Source organism: Nicotiana attenuata, unplaced genomic scaffold (assembly GCF_001879085.1).
Source record: "Nicotiana attenuata strain UT unplaced genomic scaffold, NIATTr2, whole genome shotgun sequence".
Taxonomy (NCBI): Eukaryota; Viridiplantae; Streptophyta; class Magnoliopsida; order Solanales; family Solanaceae; genus Nicotiana; species Nicotiana attenuata.
Window position 1 is genome coordinate 2,979 of NW_017672071.1, and position 18,556 is coordinate 21,534.

At 37.9% G+C, this 18,556-nt stretch overlaps 2 protein-coding genes across 3 annotated transcripts; both read right to left on the reverse strand.

Moving 5' to 3' along the window:
- Positions 1-2,458: 2,458 nt before the first annotated feature.
- On the reverse strand, positions 2,459-3,324 carry LOC109211672. The gene has a single exon (XM_019375237.1). It carries the CDS (start codon positions 3,159-3,161, stop codon positions 2,709-2,711), a length of 453 nt encoding a protein of 150 aa, XP_019230782.1. The 5' UTR covers positions 3,162-3,324; the 3' UTR covers positions 2,459-2,708.
- A 6,140-nt stretch (positions 3,325-9,464) lies between these two features.
- Positions 9,465-18,435, reverse strand: LOC109211665 (probable ubiquitin-conjugating enzyme E2 23). 2 transcript variants are annotated; one of them, XM_019375228.1, is made up of 9 exons: positions 18,267-18,435; positions 14,893-17,004; positions 14,266-14,403; positions 13,125-13,598; positions 12,623-12,692; positions 12,276-12,415; positions 11,845-12,156; positions 10,432-10,727; positions 9,465-9,882 (listed from the first exon to the last, which is right to left on the reverse strand). In XM_019375228.1, the coding sequence occupies exons 2-8, from the start codon at positions 17,002-17,004 to the stop codon at positions 10,479-10,481; spliced, it is 3,495 nt and encodes a 1,164-aa protein (XP_019230773.1). In that variant the 5' UTR covers positions 18,267-18,435; the 3' UTR covers positions 9,465-9,882; positions 10,432-10,478. The 2 variants fall into 2 exon arrangements, with proteins under 2 accessions (XP_019230773.1, XP_019230772.1); XM_019375227.1 differs by lacking the exon at positions 9,465-9,882 and having other exon boundaries at positions 10,034-10,727.
- Between the last annotated feature and the right edge of the window lie 121 nt (positions 18,436-18,556).

An 18,556-nucleotide genomic window follows, 5' to 3' on the forward strand; every position in this document is an offset into this window, starting at 1 on the left:
GCGGGACGGGACGGGACGCGGGACGGGACGGGACGGGACGCGGGACGGGACGGGACGAAACGGGACGGGACAAACGGGACGAAACGGGCGTCCCGTCCCGTCCCGTGTCCCGCGTAACATTGGCCCATCCCGTTGAATTTTTAGCGGGACGGGACGGGACGGGACCGGGACGGGTCGCGGGACGGGACGGGTCGGCCCGTCCCGTTGGACAGCCATAGACCTAGCATAGAAGACAGATTTGTACTATATACCAAAATGGTATATTGAATACCGTATTGGTATACAATAATTAATTCAAGAGTATATAATTAACTACTATAGTATACTACTAATTTTTTGAAGGAATGAACCAATCCTCTATGTACCAAAATAACATATTATATACCATTTTGGTTAATTCAATAGTGTATAACTTATTGCGTTGAACTGGCAAAGAAGAATTTGTACTGTATACCAAAACGATAAACTATATACCATTTTGGTATACAGTTCATTCCAATGATATACTATTATAGTATACTATATAATGTAACGGTATACTCTTACAATTAGGTCCTTTTAGAATTTTTTGAAATTTTTATTGACAACTGATATTTATTCAGTTTAATAATTGAATTAAAAAATCTTTTTTAAACTCTTTGTATACAATTATATACCATGTTGGTATATCTATATACTATACGGGTATCATATGTTAGTTAATATTTTTTTATTGTATTAGCTACATTTAATTGGTACACAATTTGATTTTTCTTTAGTAATAGTATAAAAAAAAGAATAATAAAAAATAGTAAAAACAGTAAATGAAATTAGATTATGTAGAGAAAAAGAATATAAAAAAAAAAGAAGTTAAATGAAATTAGAAAAGGAAAAAAGAAAAAAATAAGAAGAAAACGAGAAAAAAGAAAAGGAGAAAAGAAAAAAAAATAAAAAAGAAAAGAAAAGAAGCATAGGAATAAAAAAGAATTGGAGAATAAAGAAAAAATTCCCCACAAAAACCTACTATGGGTAGGAAATGTAATTAGTTTATGGGTAGGAAAACAAATGGGTAAACAAAGGTAAATAGTTTTGTTTTTGTGGGTAACTGTGTCAAAACCCCAATGGATTTTGGGTCGTGACAAAAATGAGCTTCAACTTAGTTTACTGCTTCTGGAAAACTTCTTTGGACAATATCATTTATTTGATGTCAAGCTAACTTTGCATGTGAACTGAGTTCATAAGAAATCCTGAAGGACCAAATGAAACATTCCAGTGCCTTCAAGATTATATTGTATCAATTGATAAATCCAGCAAACTTGAACTCAATTCTAACCACAGGTCTAGAGAAGTCAAAAGTATAAGCAGTCATTTATCAACAAACCTTTTGCTTTACCAACTATGCCCACAGGAACAAACCAGTTCTTTCTAGTTCACCATTTTAATCTGACTAGCTGCTTCGGAAAAAGAGACTGAAACATATATACACACATATACAGCTTATGAGCATCTGAAGCTATGAAAAGGTCGATTTCAGTTACACTATTCAATTGTTTACCTAGTAATTCCACAACCTTCATGAAATGTTGCAGATACCTTAGGTTTAAACTGTTCCTTGACCTCCCAAAGTTAAGATCACAGCACTACACTGGCAATAAGCATTCGTCGTTACTAATCATCATCATCTCCACTCAGCACATACAGAATTCTCAGGTACCTTAAGGATTAACTTGGAAAAGGCCATTTCCAGTTAACTAATGAGAGGAGGCTCTGATGCAGATTGGTAAGAGATGTGGACACAGAATCCATCACGGGAAATAAATGTTTCATTGTAATTGGAGACAGCTCTAAAACATGGAAGAGCAAGAAGGACAGCTTGAAAGTGATTGATCAAGGATGCGAGTCGGGAGAGATCAAGTTTTTTCGCTAAGTATAAGGTGATGCCCACTACCAGCTAGGTATCCACGCCTCAAAACTTCTTCAGAAGATTGATGAAACACAAGACAGTGGCTACACAAATAACCACACTTAATCTGAGAGACTGGACAAATATGCAATCTTGAGGGGTTACTACATGAAGCAATTCTGGAAATTGAATAAAGTAATTTAGAGTTCAACAAAAGCACACTTTAAGGAATCTGTATTGAGGTCTTATCTATTGAACCAGATCTTGCAGCATAACTCAGGACTACACATTAGAAATGGAAAAGACCAAAACTGAAAAAAGGAGCATGAAATAAGGACATCTCTAGACAGCATAAAATAAATAATTCGGGATAGGATGCAACAAGAACTTAATTCTGAGGTAACTTCTTTAAAATCAAACAAAAGGCATCACATTCAGATTTCTGTAGTAATGTTCATGAAAAGACAGCCGCAAACATCATTTGTATGCTGAACTATGATTTGTTTCTACACAGTACTGCAGCAATATGTATTCAGAACAAAAAACATGATTAATTCAATTGAAATTCGAGCAAAGTAGGTAGTAACTTTCAATTGCACATATATATGACTATTTCTCCATAAAAATTAGTATCAAACTACATTTCCAACAATCCAATACCAAATTTTTAAGACTGATAAATCTCCCTAGTACCCTCTAGCAGATAATTGATCACCCCTTTTACTAACATGTAACAGTGTAAGAGAAATCAAAAAGCGGTAAAACAGAGTGATTAAACATTATTCCGAAAAACAAAAAAGTCGTTACATAAGAAAAAATATATTCATCATACGCTATTGTTGATAATTCTCCGCCTTGCAAGAAACCTAGCGATCGGCGGCGTAAGACCTAGAGTTATTGGAACCCTAACAGGGAACAGAGCCTTATTGAGAAGCACCGCCACAGCAAGCGCGCCTCCACTTGACGCCGCCAGCTCAGCAGTACGATTCCTCTGCTTTGGAGGCGGCGGCGGCGCCACGCCGTCCTGATGAAAGGGTTCTTCAGTAACGAAACCGTCAGCTGAGATCACTTGAGGGTTTTGCGAGGATATTTTAGGAATTTCATCGTCTTTTTTGGATAGACCAGGCATGCCGACTTTTTCGAGCATGGATTCAACGTCGACATTGTTTTTGACTGCAACATAAAGGCCAGTAATTGAAGCAGCTGAAACCGAGAAGTGTACGCCCAATGCTACCTTTCCATATTTCTTCAATAGCTCTCTAAATCGCCCTCCTGCCATTGTAACTCTCGCTATAAGCTTAGATTTGACCTAAAAGATGAAGTTGCTGAGTAGTATTAGGCGGCTTTTCTGATTTAGGGTTTTGGGGAGTTGGAGCTCGTAAAAAGGATGGTAGAGCTAATGGTTTAAACTTGGGAGACACGTTGGTCCTTTTAGTCCTTGTAATAATTAGTTTACTTTAAATTCTAAATCCTCTTATATTTTTACATGCTAACTACACATGAAACAACTGCAAACATAAATTTAAAATTTTAACTCAATAAATATGATATTTATACCAACTCAATACATATTTTTATATATACTTTGTTTACTAAATTATACGTAGTTAATTAATACATATTATGCTTATTTATAACTTATTCATCGTATATTAGTATGGTTATATAAATCAGCTATATGTAAGTTTTTGACCCTACTATGAGTAATTTAATTGTCATGAGTTCAGCCATTAGTTCGTTTCTTCTTCTTATATCATGAAAAAAAAATATGTTTTCCCATGGGAAAGGGATTATAGTCCTTATAACCATTAATGTAAAAGATGGGGCAAATTGTAATGTATTGAGCTAATATTTATCTATTTATAAATTATAAAAGCATGAAATCTTGAATTAAAATGTTATTGACTTTTATACACTTCGATAAGCAAAATTGAATTATATTTCATGTTGGATACAATTATAATTGCTATTAATATTTTGAACTTTGGATGGAGTAGATTTCTCTCTCTTGAACATCCAAGTTGACGCACCAACGGTGAACTAACGTGCGTCTCTGCCGGCATGGGTAGAGGGAGACCAAAGAGAGTGATTCCGATCACAAATCCGATCAAGAAAATAGCAAGACAGACTATAATTGCTGGGAAGGAGAAAGCGAGAGATACGGAGGACATGCATAGCCCTCAGGTTTCAATGGAACAGTTGAAAATTTTGGGTGAGATGTGGCCGCCTTTGCATGGATCGAGTTCAACTCAGTCACCTCCAACTGGTAACGGAGGCCACAACCAAACAAAGGCGACATCAACTAGGACTCCAATTGCTGAGATGATTGATGCTGATAAGGTGAATCAGATGAAGGTGACAGAGCAGCTAGGTACAAATAAGCCAATCACGGAACAGGAAGCTCAGATTCACAAACAATTGGATGCGGAGCTGCAGAAGAACAAAAAGGAATGGGTGAACCTATTTGATGGGAGTAATTTAGCTGCTAGAGGTATGAATCTCAAATTTGTTGCACCTATGATAAAGGATGGAGAAAAAATAGTTGAATTAGATAGTGAAGAAGTAGATCGAGAAACGGCGAAATGGAAACATTCATGCAATTGTGTTATATGTTGTTGAAGACTCTCCCTTAATAGGAGCTCTGGACCGTTTCATCATTGCTCAGTGGAATTTTATTAGCAATCCTAAAATCTACTTCCATAATGATGGATACTTTGTGGTTAAATTCAATAGTGTGGAAGATAGGGATGTTGTGCTACTGTCAGGGCCACACACTATAAGGAATAAACCTATTATTGTCAAAGCATGGTCGCCCAATTTTGATTTTGATACAGAGGTGCTCCAGACAATTCTTATATGGGTTAAGTTACCAAACTTGCTGCTAAATTGCTGGACTATGGACTCACTTAGTAGAATTGGGAGTGGATTAGGAGTCCCACTCTATGCAGATGAATGCACAACTAAAGTTGAAAGGATTTCTTATGCAAGGCTGTTAGTTGAGATGGATGTCACAAAGGATATGCCTAAAGTGATTAAAGTCATGGATCCGGTGGGGAAAGTCTTTGAACAACAGATTGCGTATTACTGGATCCCTGAACATTTCCACACATGCCTACAAGTTGGCCAAGGTTGCAGAACAGCAAAGGCCATACCTGTGGCCAAACAACAGCAACCAAAACCAAGGTTGGAATGGAGAAGAAGAACAGAGCAAGAGAAGGTGGAAGCAGATACAAAGAAGCACCCTAATAGCATGTTAAATGTGCAATCACAACAGGAGGTACAGAGCATAAGGCCAATTCATGAGGATGACAAAGTGACAACCTGGGAGAAAGCCAAAGGAATATCAGCAGCAAAAGGCGGTCAGTCCAAGATAACAGAGTTAAAGAGGAGAATGCCAGTAAAGTAATCAGCAAGATAGCAACTAATTGGAGATGGTGTGCAAACTACTCATACAGTAATAAGGGGAGAATCTGGATTGTATGGGATTCAAATAGAGTGAAGTTTGATGCAATTGCTATGAGCACCCAAGCCATTCATGGCATAGTTTGGATCCCTCAGGTACAAATAAAATTTACTCTGTCTGCGATCTATGGAATGCATACAGTTGAAACAAGAAAGCCCCTATGGGAAGAACTGAGAAATGTCAATAACTTTATACAAGGGTCATGGCTAGCTATTGGTGACTTTAATGCAATAACTGATATGGATGATCGACAGTTTGGGAATCCAGTCCAGGAAAATGAGGTCAGAGATTTTAATGATTTCCTACAATCAAATGGCATGGATGAACTACGTGCGGTGGGACGAAGATATACATGGTTAAATGGACAGATCTATAGCAGGATAGACATGGCTTTAGTCAATGTTGATTGGTTGCTCACAATAGTTGTAACAGAAGTAGTGATGCTGAATCTTGGTGTTTCTGATCATTCACCTCTAAGCATACAATTCGAGGAAGTCGTGAAGAGGAATCCCAAACCTTTCAGGTTTTTGAACTGCTTAGCGGACCACAAAGATTTTCTAAGTGTGGTGGCAAATGTATGGGTCAGGCAAACAGGTGCAAAACACATGGAGGATATAATGTGGAAGCTCAAAGTGATGAAGACGGATTTGAAATAATTAAATCAAAGAGAATTCAGGAATGTGGAGGAGAAAATCGATCTTTATCGACAAAAGCTGCATGACATTCAAACACAAATGGAGAACCACAACCACCCTAATGTGATGTTTGCAGAAGAAAAAGAATTGAAGCAAGAGTTAGAGAAATAGAGTCTTGTGGACGAGAGTATAATAAAACAGAAGTCAAGAACTAAATGGTTGGAATTAAGAGACGCCAACACTGCCTATTTCTTTGCCAACCTAAAGAATAGGCAAGCTCAAAACAGGATCAAAAGCCTTGTTAATGACAATGGAGAAATCCTACAACAACCAGATGACATAGTGGAGGAGGTGACCAGTTTCTATAAAAAAACGGCTAGGTAGTGTTGCTGATCAACTACCAGCAGTGAATCCTGAAATCGTGAAGCGTGGAAATGGACTAACAAGACAGCAACAACTACATATGATAGCCCAGGTCACTCAAGTGTATCAAGCCCTTATGAGTATAGATGATCAAAAAGCTTCAGGTTGTGATGGATTCAATGTTTTTTTCTCAAAAGAGCCTGGTCTGTGATTGAAAAAGATGTGACAGATGCAGTGATTCATTTCTTCGCTAATGGGGATATGCAAAGAGCTATTAATTGCACTACAATTACACCGATTCCAAAAGTCAAGAATCCATCAAAGGTATCTGAATTCAGGCCTATATCATGTTGTACTAATGTATAAATTGATATCCAAAATCCTCACTAGAAGAATGCAAGGTGTTATGGACGGTCTAGTGGATGAGAGCAAATCTGCATTTGTTCCAGGCAGGTTAATTACTGACAACATCATACTGAGTCATGAACTTGTGAAGGGGTATGGAAGGAAAGGCATCACTCCTAGATGTATGCTGAAAATTGATATGAGGAAAGCCTACGACTCAGTGGAATGGCCATATATTGAGCAAATTCTTAAATGTCTCCGGTTCCCAGCAAAATTTGTCAAATGGATTATGTGCTGTATAAAGATTGTTTCCTACCCATTTCTTATTAATGGTGATCTGGTGGCACCATTTCAAGCAAAAAAAGGATTGAGACAAGGTGATCCCCTATCTTCTATCTTATTTGTGCTAGTTATGGAATATTTCAGTCGCAGTTTGAAGGGGCTCAATGAGGAACCAAGTTTTAAATTACATCCAAGATGCAAGAAGCTACAAATTATACAATTGGGATTTGCTGATGACTTTTACTATTCTGCAAGGGAGATCTTGAATCCGTCAACCTGCTATTCCAATACTTCCATCATTTCTCGCAGGTGTCTGGTTTGGGTGCTAATGTAGACAAAAAGCTCAGTATACTTTGGAGGGGTGAAGCAGGAGGTCCAACAATTACATGCACTACAATTCACAAAGGGAGAGATGCCTTTTAGATACTTAGGGATTCCCCTGAGTACTAAAAGACTATCAATTATTCAGTGCAAACCCCTTATTGATAAAATGCTGGCCAGAATCAAATCATGGACTACTAGATACCTAGCATATGCAGGCAGATTACAACTTGTAAAATCTGCTCTCTTTTCTATACAAGTATTCTGGTCACAAGTGTTTGTCCTACCCAAAAAGGTGATCCAACTGGTGGAGGCTACATGCAGGAGCTTCTTATGGACCGGTGGCAGTGAGATAACAAAGAAGGCACTCATAGCATGGGATAGACTATGCCTACCTAGGTCTGCAGGAGGTCTAAATATCCTAGATATATATGTGTGGAACTTAGCTGTTATTGGGAAATTGCAGTGGAACGTTTGCAGGAAAAAGGACAGCTTGTGGATCAAATGGATTCACTCTTACTACACAAAAAGAGGCACTGTATGGGAAACAAAAGCTACTCAAGCTTCATGGATGGTGCAGAAAATTATCAAAGCAAAGGCAGTGTTTGAGCAAATAGGGTTGATTGAGGAAGAAGTAACAGCTATGAACAACTACTCAATAAAGAAAGTATATGGACTTATTCGTGGAGAGTTCCAGAAAATACCATGGAGGAGATTGATATGTAACAATGCTGGACTACCCAAGCGGTTGTTTATTCTGTTCTTGGCACTACATAGGAGACTCCAAACAAAAGAAAGGATTGCTTGCTGGGCTAATATAGATGACATGGAATGTGTTTTATGCTTGAAGGAGAATGAAGACATTGATCACCTATTGTTTGAATGTGAATATGCCAAACAAGTGTGGTCCAAACTGTTACTATGGCAAGGCATCAAGAGGAATGTGAGCAATTGGCAGCATGTGACTTCATGAGCAATGGAACATGCAAAAAGGAAAACTGCAGCACAGGAAATATATCGGATTTTATTAGCTGGGGGAGTATACCATCTGTGGCAAGAAAGGAATGCAAGGATCTTCAAGACTCAACTAAGAACTGTGAACCAAGTGACAAGGCAAGAGATAAAGAGAAATACATCAGAGAGCACGTAGAATGCATAGGCTAGACAAACACATGCAGCTACTTAATTTCTATCCATAGAGGCTGGCTATAGAACAGAAATGGTTATAGATTTGATGCTCAGTAAGCTTGGGACCCAATGTCCAAACAGCTGTTTTTGACTTTCAATGCTGTAAATATTTTTCGAGTGGTAATTTAAATAGATAGTTACCAAATAAAAAATGAAAATATTTGGATGGAGTAATATTCATGACTTTGAATCACTTTCACTTCACTGGAATTCCAAATTAACCAATACATTGATCAGCTATTAGACAAAGTCACCCGTTAGAATTCTAAAATTAATCAAAACGTAGATCAATTATTCTACAAAGTTATCTAGAGGGTGTTTGGATTGGCTTATTTTAAGTGTTATTGGCTTTTAAGCACTTTTTAAGTTTGTGTGGTGTTTGGTAATGATAAAAAGTGCTTAAAAGCACTTACTTGTAGGCATAAAAAGTACAAAAATAAGCCAAAAGTCAAAAGTTGAGTATTACCAAGTTATGGCTTTTGGCTTTTAACTTAAAAACTACTCTTTATAAGCCAATCCAAACACCCTCCTAATACTGTGCTGATAAGAGTAAGCAAAGTACTCAATGGATTAGCCGATGTCAGCAAAAATGTATTTGAATACTACCTAATTTTTTTTAGAAAAAAAAAAAAAAAAAAAAGATTGTTTGCCTGTGGTAAAACTGAAAATCCAATGAATTCATATGGAGTGATTATAAATGCCAAACTTTGGACATTTCACTTCTGCATGCGGTTGCCCTCGCCCTCGTGTGACAATACATTCGAGGATGTTTGATCTGTATAATTTACAGGAAGCTGATAATTAATCTCTATATTGTTCACCTTCACTATCATTTGAAGTTGTTCCTTTGCACATTACACATTGGCTCAGTGATAAATTAGCTATTTTTCTACAACAGAAATCATTGAAATGCAAATTAAAAGATAAAGCATTTGTGAAGTGGAAGATGTAGAATCCTTCAAACAATCCTAGATATGGAAAGACATTCCACAAGAACGAATAATTCTATTTCATTATCAGTTATCACGCAACATAATAGTTTTCAAGTGTTACAAGGGAACTCAAGACATCCCAAACTGAGCTCGTTTAAGTGACTGCTAGAACAAACGAGATACAAATGCCTCTAGTAACACGTAAAGAATAACACAAACCGAGCTCGTTCTAGTGATTGCTAGAACAAACGAGATACAAATGCCTCTAGTAACACGCGAAGGATAACACAAACACCACAAACAGACTCATTTTATTTTCCATTCCTAACCTTAAGCAAATCATCTCTCTGCCCTAGCAACCACAATAAATCGCCATAAGCTTGAATCTGATGTACAAAAATTCACTGTTCATATCTCCCTGTCAATTGTTCAGGGGCTGGTACTATATTCTTCTTAGATGAAATGGATAAACTGGGCCATGAAAGAAATACACAAGCATTAGATAAAGATAAAGAGAAAAATATCCTGGTTAGCCATCCAATTCTTCATGCCTTGCAAAACCAGCAAAGCAGTATTCACTGAAATTGGAAGCGAAGGTTTACTAAACAAATGACAAGTACAATTAGCCTGTAAAAGAATCATTTTTTAAGAATCAAAGGGTTTTACAGAATTCTCCAAACAGAGAACTTGAGTTAAACCAACGACGTTGCCAATCATTTAGGGAAACAGATGCAAAAGATTTACTAGTAAACTGCCTCCTCAAATTTGGAGGGGACTACAACGACAATGAAGTTAATAGGCAACAACAGACAACTAGCTAAAGTCCAAATACAACCTACTCATTCCTAATCACCTGTGTTAGTTAAGGAAATGTTACAGAATAGCAGTAATCCCTGCCTTTTGTCCTAGCAAAAATGACGCTTCCCAGCTTTCAGCCATGGTAACAACTATCAAGTCATATCCGAAACAAAAACAAACCATCAAATGCCTTTGACATTCGAAAATGTTAAAAAGGCTGACCTTGCTGGATTGAACAATGATATACACCCAATGCTTCAAGATCTCTGCTACAATTGCTGGAGATGCTTGAACTCCTCACACTCCACTCCAATTTCATTCAGAGCCAAGAAAAGTTTTGGTACAATCTTAGCCATCATTAGCTTGAAACCAACTGAATTTGAATTAGCACTGTTACTGCTAATGGACGCATCTTTTCTAAGAGAGCCAATAAGGAATCCTTTCATGTACGCGTCACAGGCCTTGAGGATGTAATAACCACGCATCCTAAAATGCTCTCTGATAAGCTCTTCAAATTCCTATTTCAGTCCAATATTTTCAAACAAATTATCTTCAAATTATCAGTTAACAAGAATGAATTGTTTTGACAGTAAACCATAGTGCCCAAGGCGATCAACACCAAACAAGTTTACAAACAAACAATAGGAGCTATAAACAACAAATGTTCCCCATCCTTTTCTTCTAGTATTCATTTAAGAAAAAGTTGGTTTCATGACCTATTTTCCTCGGTGCAGATGTAGATATGATTCTCACGCTAAAAATGTGAAATGTTTCAACAAACCCATGGAAAAACACAAAAATGAAATAAAAAAGAGATGTAAATGTTAGAAATATGGACTTACATTATCTAAAATATTTTATCTATGTTTTTAACTATTCCGAGTTTGATGGTACATAAGCAAGAGCCTAATTATAAGTGTCATTTATGGCTATAGGATCATGTATGTTGTGTGCTTGGTGGGTTTAGTGAGGACGTGAGAGTAGGCTAAACCTGATGAAGGTATATAGATAGAGGTGAAGTTGCCCCATTGACGCTGACATCTTGAGGAAGGGATATAGGAGAGGAGACCTAACCCTACGTCAATTTGAAAGGTGAAACAAGCATTTACAAAGGGAATTTTGAGTCAGAGGTCCACATTTTCATTTTTCCACCTGAGACATGGTGCACTATACAGCAGTCCCAATCAAATGGATTAAATAACAAAGAAATGTCAAGTAGATAGCAAAACAAGTGATCCAAGAGACACTAACTTCAACTGAGCTCATGAACAAGTAGATGGCTAGTACGGTTGGTCCATCGGAAAATCCATAAAAAATGAGAGGACACTCCAAGCAGATGTACTCAGAAGAGTTATGGAATTACAGTTCTTTTATGGGGAAAAAGAAAGAGAGAAAAATAGGTCCCATGCACATTGGTTTTGAAATTTCAAATAATGATGTTATAACTGGTTTCAAACACCTCAAAAACAAAGATTAAATCCAAAATGGAAAATGATCCGGGATGTCAACAGTAGATGGCGTAAGGGATGGAGATTATCAGCTAGTCAATCATCTTGGCACATTAAAAAAGGGAAAATGGCATGTCAAACTAGCACATTTAAAATAGCATACCAAACATAAGAAGATATCAATTACCTTAGGGGGCCTCCTCATCAGATACATCATTGTCTTGCAGTTTAATAAGAAGGTGTTCTCATTGTAGGATAGCGAATTCTTTTCTCCTTCAGCTGTCCCAATCTGCTTGTCATAACCAGCTTCATTGAAATATGGCCTGGAATTCAAGACTAGCCCTTGAAGTGAAACTAGGACTTGAAGTATACTTGAGGATGAAGGATCCCAGACCTCATTCCCTCTGCCTGTCCAAGTATTTAAAAGGCTGAGACAAACTTTCCCTTCCTCGTACAAGTTTGGATTTATCCGCCAGCCACCAGAATGATAATATGCTGACTACAATACAACATAAACATTTGAAAAACAAACTACAGGAATAAAGTTTTGAGGCAAAAGGAGATTAGAGATGCAAACTATGACCCTCTATTCAAGGAAGCAATGTTAAGCATGCTTACTGGTGGAACATCAGGGTACTCAGGTGGAAGGTGGAAATCAAAGAAGAATAAACCATCTTGGTAAGGGGTCCCATATGCTCCAACAATCACTGCCCTTAGAAGATCCATGTGATCTTCATAAACACGTACATATATTCCATCTGATCAAACAAGTCTGAATGTTAAAGCTGATTATTTGATAACCGATTCCAACTAGTTTGAGATTGAGGCGTAGTTGATGTATGTGAAAGCTGGTGGTGTAGTTTGAATGTGAAAATAACAATTTCAAAGAACAATTATAAAATATGGAGAGATAAATCATACGATAATATACCTACTTATCAAAAAAAAAAATAATGATAAAATACCTGGCAGGTTATTCTGAAGTATGTTCCAATCTTGTTGAACTTTCTTAAGCCACTTCCTCCCAGCATTATTCTGCACATAAAGATCAACAAGGCTTAGTAGAAGACCTCTTTTAAATTTGAGATGGGATAGAACTACTCCTTGAGAGGGACTCGGAGTAAAGGATATTCACCAAGTCACTCATAACTAGCTCACCTTTAGTAATCATGATATGAATTAACCATGACATCGTGCAACACCACATTGCCCTCTCCAACCCCGCTCCCCGACCCAAATAGAAAAGGTGCGTTGTCTCTTTCTAAAACTAGTAGAGAAATGGAGAAAAAGTAGTGCAACACAAGCTATGAACCGTCTTGAAAATGGAAAAGAGTGATGGATTAAGGATTCCTTTAAAAATTTAAGGGAATGAAGTACTTACAAGTACCAACTATAGAATAAATTTTCTAAAAACATTAGTCAAGAAGTGGAACAATTTATCAGGAAGAACTCGGAGGCAAGACTAACCTGGCCACTTGCACCAAGAAAATGATGATCATAAGGATCTGTGGTGATATCAAAGCGTTTAAAACTATACAATTGGTTATCATGTTGATCAGAGGAATTTCCTATTCCTGGCTTCAAGTTAGCTTCAACGACATCCAACTCGGTGACTTCCATAGTGTCATGTTCTTCTCCATTTCCTGCAGCAGGTAGCCTTGGAGAATTATCAAGGTCTCCAGACCGTTGGGACCACGATTCATCACCGGTATATATTCTGGCCAATGCTCCCTCCCTTTCTTCATCTTCACTTCTGGAATCTAAGCTTGAAGAATCAGTCTGTTTGCGGCTCCTAGAAAATATTCCAGAGGCCAGCCTGGTCACAAATCCTAGTGCAGCCAGGGGAATAGCCAGAGCCCCATTCCTTCCTGAATTTTCAGTGGCCATGGCACTGTCTTCATCTTCAATACTGATGTCAGTAGCATTTGTTGTTCCAAGTTCCTGAAGGAGATCCAGTTATTAATTACATCATGCTAATACAAACATTGATACACTTGTTCTCACAGAGCTATTGGCAATAAGTACTATTTTGATTAATCTCCTAATCGACCTTCAAGATAAAATAAGATAAATTTTCTTCACATCTAATACATAACTTATATTAGTAAGACTGATGATTACTATCTGTCAAGTTGTAAGTTAAGTTGCAGATATATACATCTACGGAAGTTATTTCTGTTTTATCAATGAAAAGATAAATAAAATTAAAAAAAGAGGATAGAGAAAGAAGACATCTGTATCTACAATAGAGCTCCACCACTTGAAGGGTTACACTTTTTCATGGGATAAATAACACAACATTCTATTATTAACTGTGCCAGCACCAACAGAGTGCTGGTGATGCGCACACCCTTTGGAGGGTTACTTGCAATTCTCTTTTGATAAATAGTTAAATATGGAAATAGATTATTAGTACCACAATCCTAAAGCAGCCATACTGTGAAGCCTGTACTTATTTTGAAAGACAGTTTCTCGCATCATCAAGGGTGTATACACTAAGATGATGTTAACAGAAATTAACAGGAAACAAGTGATACCGTTAGATCCGATGTTTATATCAAACAGAACAGATCAGATAACCAATAACAGCTTTTTTGCAATCACCAACCTCTTCTGCAGTCTCAAGGGTCTCCCTTTCATTATCTTCAATTGTTTCCCAGCTAGCTGCATCATCACCAACTTCACTTCCGCCTGCGATAGACTCATCATCATCACGATCAACAACATAAATTGCTTGAGGCCCAACCTGAAGAAACCAGAAAGGCAGCATCACAATATGAATTGAAACTCATGGCAACTGCTATAAGAATGTACTACCACCTTAAGAAAAGCAAATATGAAGAAATAAAATAAAGTACACTGTATTCTCTCTTGATGGTTTAATGTTAGTTATCAATGAAATGTGTGCATCCATAAAAACCAGAAAAACAAGTCTGTCAGGAACAACGATCAAGGATATAAGCCAGCATGGTTAGTTCAAGTCCTTTTTTCGCTTTTCCTCGGTCTAACAGTGCAGAGAAGTATGAACTGACATATTGGTTTTCCAGTTTCAACAGTAAATACCCAGCCAAAAAGTCAACCACAGAAGAACCAATCACAGACATACAAGTTATAAATGATGATAGAAGAAAAAACATAAAAGGTGAAAGTTTCTTTTTAGCCATGGAGTGATCAAGGGATTACCCTGGACATGCAATTAAAAATTGGAGAAAGAATAACAAATCTTGGGAAGTACCATGGATATCATCCCATCAGCCCACGTGACTTCGATGTCCCCATTTCTGAGTCCAGTGATATTCCCAACCCAAGAGAGATCCGAAAATTCAGAACAAGTATCATCACTTGGAGCGGCTTCTGCTTCATTGCATCTCGAATGTTGTTGCTTGTCTTCTTTGGCTTCAGTTGGAACCAACAAATGTTCTGATTCTTCTGCAGATTTCACCACAGAACACACTTTTGTTGGTAGAGAAACAGGTAACAAGCGAATAACAACGTCACCGTAACAATAGTCATAGTCAGGATGCCCCTCCAGTTCATATACACTGACTACCTCCTCTTTGTCAAACTCCTTGGGGTCCTCTGCCCTGGTAACTAGCTTTAACCACCTCACATAAGCTGTCCGTTCCTTTGCATTAACACTTTTCACAACCCCAACACGTCTAACATCATTAGGATCGTCAGCATCATCAGCAGCTTTCTCTACCACATACTGTTCAGCAACAAATTCATGATCTCCTGGGCTTTCAATAGGGATCAAGGATGTAGATTCCAAACCTTTTTCTATTTTTCCATCTTGCCATGCAACATCAACAGAAGTCCTAGTATTCACAATTAGAAGAGCTCTTTCAAAATTTTCCTCTTTCTTACGAGCCTTTTTATCCCTCCTAATCACAACTTTGCGGATCTTTTTACGATGAAGGGGCCATGACTCTGTGCCTGATTCCTTGGAAACTGACGATGAATTAGCACATGTACTTGACTCTGCAAGGGAATCATGCTCTAAAGTTTCAGAAGTGACATTCTCAGAAGATTCAAGATGAATATCCATAGATTCACTATTCCCTGTTGACTCCTCCAAATTGACAACTTCAGAATCACAATCTGTTAAAGATTGAGAAGATTCTGATACAGTTTTGGTGGAGTCACAAAGTTGTAATTTCGACAATTGCTTGTCCAAGGCTAGAGATGATGATATTGGAAGTGAAGGAAGAAGACACCAGTCACCTAGTTGCCAGATTGCATGAGAAAAGCAAGACAACAGTTTTAAGTTTTTTGGGTTCTGTTCTTCAGCTGGAGCAGTGGACGAATCGGGCCCATGTCCAGCAGATGCAATCCAATAGATGAAAACAGAACCAACAGTAACTTTAGTTACTGTACCTTCTACCCTATTTGCTTTCCACGAGCCAGATAACCACCTGGAGTTCTTGAAAACTGATGATGAACTTGCTTTTACACGCTGACCGGGATAATAAGGAAAATGTCCATCTTCAAGGCCACTCCTACCAACTGGTTTAAGACGTAAGGGGTCAGCCTTCATAACTTTACAAACAGAACCATCATCAAACATCACAGTGACATTATCAAAAACATCATCAATCCTGCCCAACCAAGGGCCAAGGACAACATAATCGCCAACTGTAAAATCTCTAACACGTTTCAACTCCTTAGATGAGACATTTTTAAAAATAGATCCATCATGCGATAACAAATCAACAGATATATCGATATCAACCACCAGTCCCACTTGACCTGTTGGATCAGAAGCTGCAGCGACATAATCACCATGCAGAAATCCTCTGTCAATAACAATGACATTATCAATACTCTCTGTTGACTCAGACTCATCCATCCAGAGGACTCGAACATGGTCAGCGGTAAGAGGACCACTCTTATTGTTACTACAGTTTTTGTTCCCATCAGCAGTTTCCTCAGCATTTTCATTGTTATCCCTATCGCCTTCCGAGTTGGAATCACCATTGTCACCACCACCACCGTCATTTTCTTCTTCTTCTTCTCCTCCTTCTTCTTCTTCTTCTTCTCCATCATCCTCATCCTCATCCTCGTCCTCATCATCAGTTAAACTGCTATCTGAATCTGAGTCACCAGCAACTTCGGTCACAATCCCAATCTTACCATCAGTTTTGCTTTTCACAACATCTTGTCTGTATATATAGGAGACATTCTGTAAGTTCCGGAGAATCTCTTCTGGCCTGCATTCGGATCTAACTTCTGTATCAGAACTTGCCACATTTGCCAAAGAATCACCTTGTATCAAATTGCTACGTTCATTTGCATTTGCGATGGGCTCAGCTTTACGGGAAGTATCATGATGTTGGCCAGCTTCCATCTAACAAGCACAGACAAGGATACTATAAGAAATTCATTCAAAAACCCTAGTACCCCTCCCGTAATTCAGACAAATGTCAAGTTTGTGTATGAGAGGAAAAGGACTGGACTATACCTTATGTTGGCTTATACAAATAAAACAAAACCCTAAAACCTGGCCATTTTGTCCGAAAATATCACAGAATTAAAAACTAATAAATCCATCGGTGCTAAGAATTATGAGGCAACAAAAGATGTAATTGACTATAGCTCCGCATATTCTGTTCGTTCATTTGAAAATTTAATAAAGAATTTTCATTTTTTTTAACAGGAAAAAACGAACCCCATTCGTAAAAGCAACTTCTCCAAAGTACACTACATTGCAAACTTTCAATGTTCCTCCGACATTACTGCATTCTGAAGCTCAAAAGAAGCACAATAACAGTATGAAATGAAACGTTGTTTCTATCATAAAATCAATGACTCAACAAGTTATCTAATGTACCTATTGAAATCAAATGATGCTAACCAAATGAACCACCTAGGGCAAGCTTCTTCTTTTTTTAATGGTGGTAGTGTCCGAGTAAGCTTGTGCCCACCTCGACTATTCCATGGGTACCTATTATCTCCCACCAACACAGGTATTGGGTAACTTTGCCCACCAAGGCTTGGTCAAATAGGGATTTTGAACCTCAAACCTCATGATTCTCCTCCCACTTCGTGGACCATCAAGCCACACCCTTGGGTGCCCCTAGGGCTAGCTTAGAGCTGTGAAGATGGGTGCCCCTAGGGCTAGCTTAAAGAGACAATGTATACTAGTATTGACTCGAAAAAAGAAAAAAAACGGTTTAGAAATGCCTCTATCAAATGCCCCAGAAACAACTAAACAGTTAAACTCAGTTTGAGTTCACCTCACCCTAATTTTCTGATCTAAATAAGATTCTTATCAAAAATTTCATCTTTTCTCAGATTTCTACATCAGCCAAGCACAGCCTCCATCCAAACCCAAGCAACAAAACAAATCCAGTCATGTAACCCTAGCTTCAAATTACCAGAATGACCCGATCATTACAGAAAATTTCCAATCAGACAGCCAAAAACGAGCTGTAAATGTTCCTTCCTCAAACACACATTTAACCAATAGATTTCCGCATACAAAAACAACAAATCCAACGGAATAAATCGCTACAAAATGTTCAAAGCAAGAAATAGGAATTTAATCTATTTATCCATTCAATTTCAACAACGTCAATGCCTTAAGAATTTGAATATAAACGAATATACCTTCGGAATCGGAGAATTAGCATATGAGGAAGGACACGAAGCTGTAAGCTATTGCGATTGCATTCAGAAATGAACGGCTATCTCTTCCACGGTCTATTGATCGTGAATGTGTGTGCTCATATGTGTATTTAAATTAATGTATATTCTTCAACGTCTGAAGAATGAGCTAAAGCGGTGAAAAGAGCCAAGAACCAAGCCGTGAGGTGAGGGGCAAAATTGTCATTACGTGCCGTATAAGTCTTTTTGATGGTATAGGTTGTCTTTAAATTACTCAATTACCCTCACCTTTT

What these genes read in the sequence shown, in the direction of transcription:
- LOC109211672 (XM_019375237.1), bottom strand. Translation starts at nt 3,161, where the DNA reads ATGGCAGGAGGGCGATTTAGAGAGCTATTGAAGAAATATGGAAAGGTA.
- LOC109211665 (XM_019375228.1), bottom strand. Translation starts at nt 17,004, where the DNA reads ATGGAAGCTGGCCAACATCATGATACTTCCCGTAAAGCTGAGCCCATC. An exon ending in CCCTTGAGACTGCAGAAGAG is followed by an intron (nt 13,599 to 14,265) that starts GTTGGTGATTGC and finishes GATCTCCTTCAG; the next exon opens with GAACTTGGAACAACAAATGC. An exon ending in TTCTTGGTGCAAGTGGCCAG is followed by an intron (nt 12,693 to 13,124) that starts GTTAGTCTTGCC and finishes CTTTATGTGCAG; the next exon opens with AATAATGCTGGGAGGAAGTG.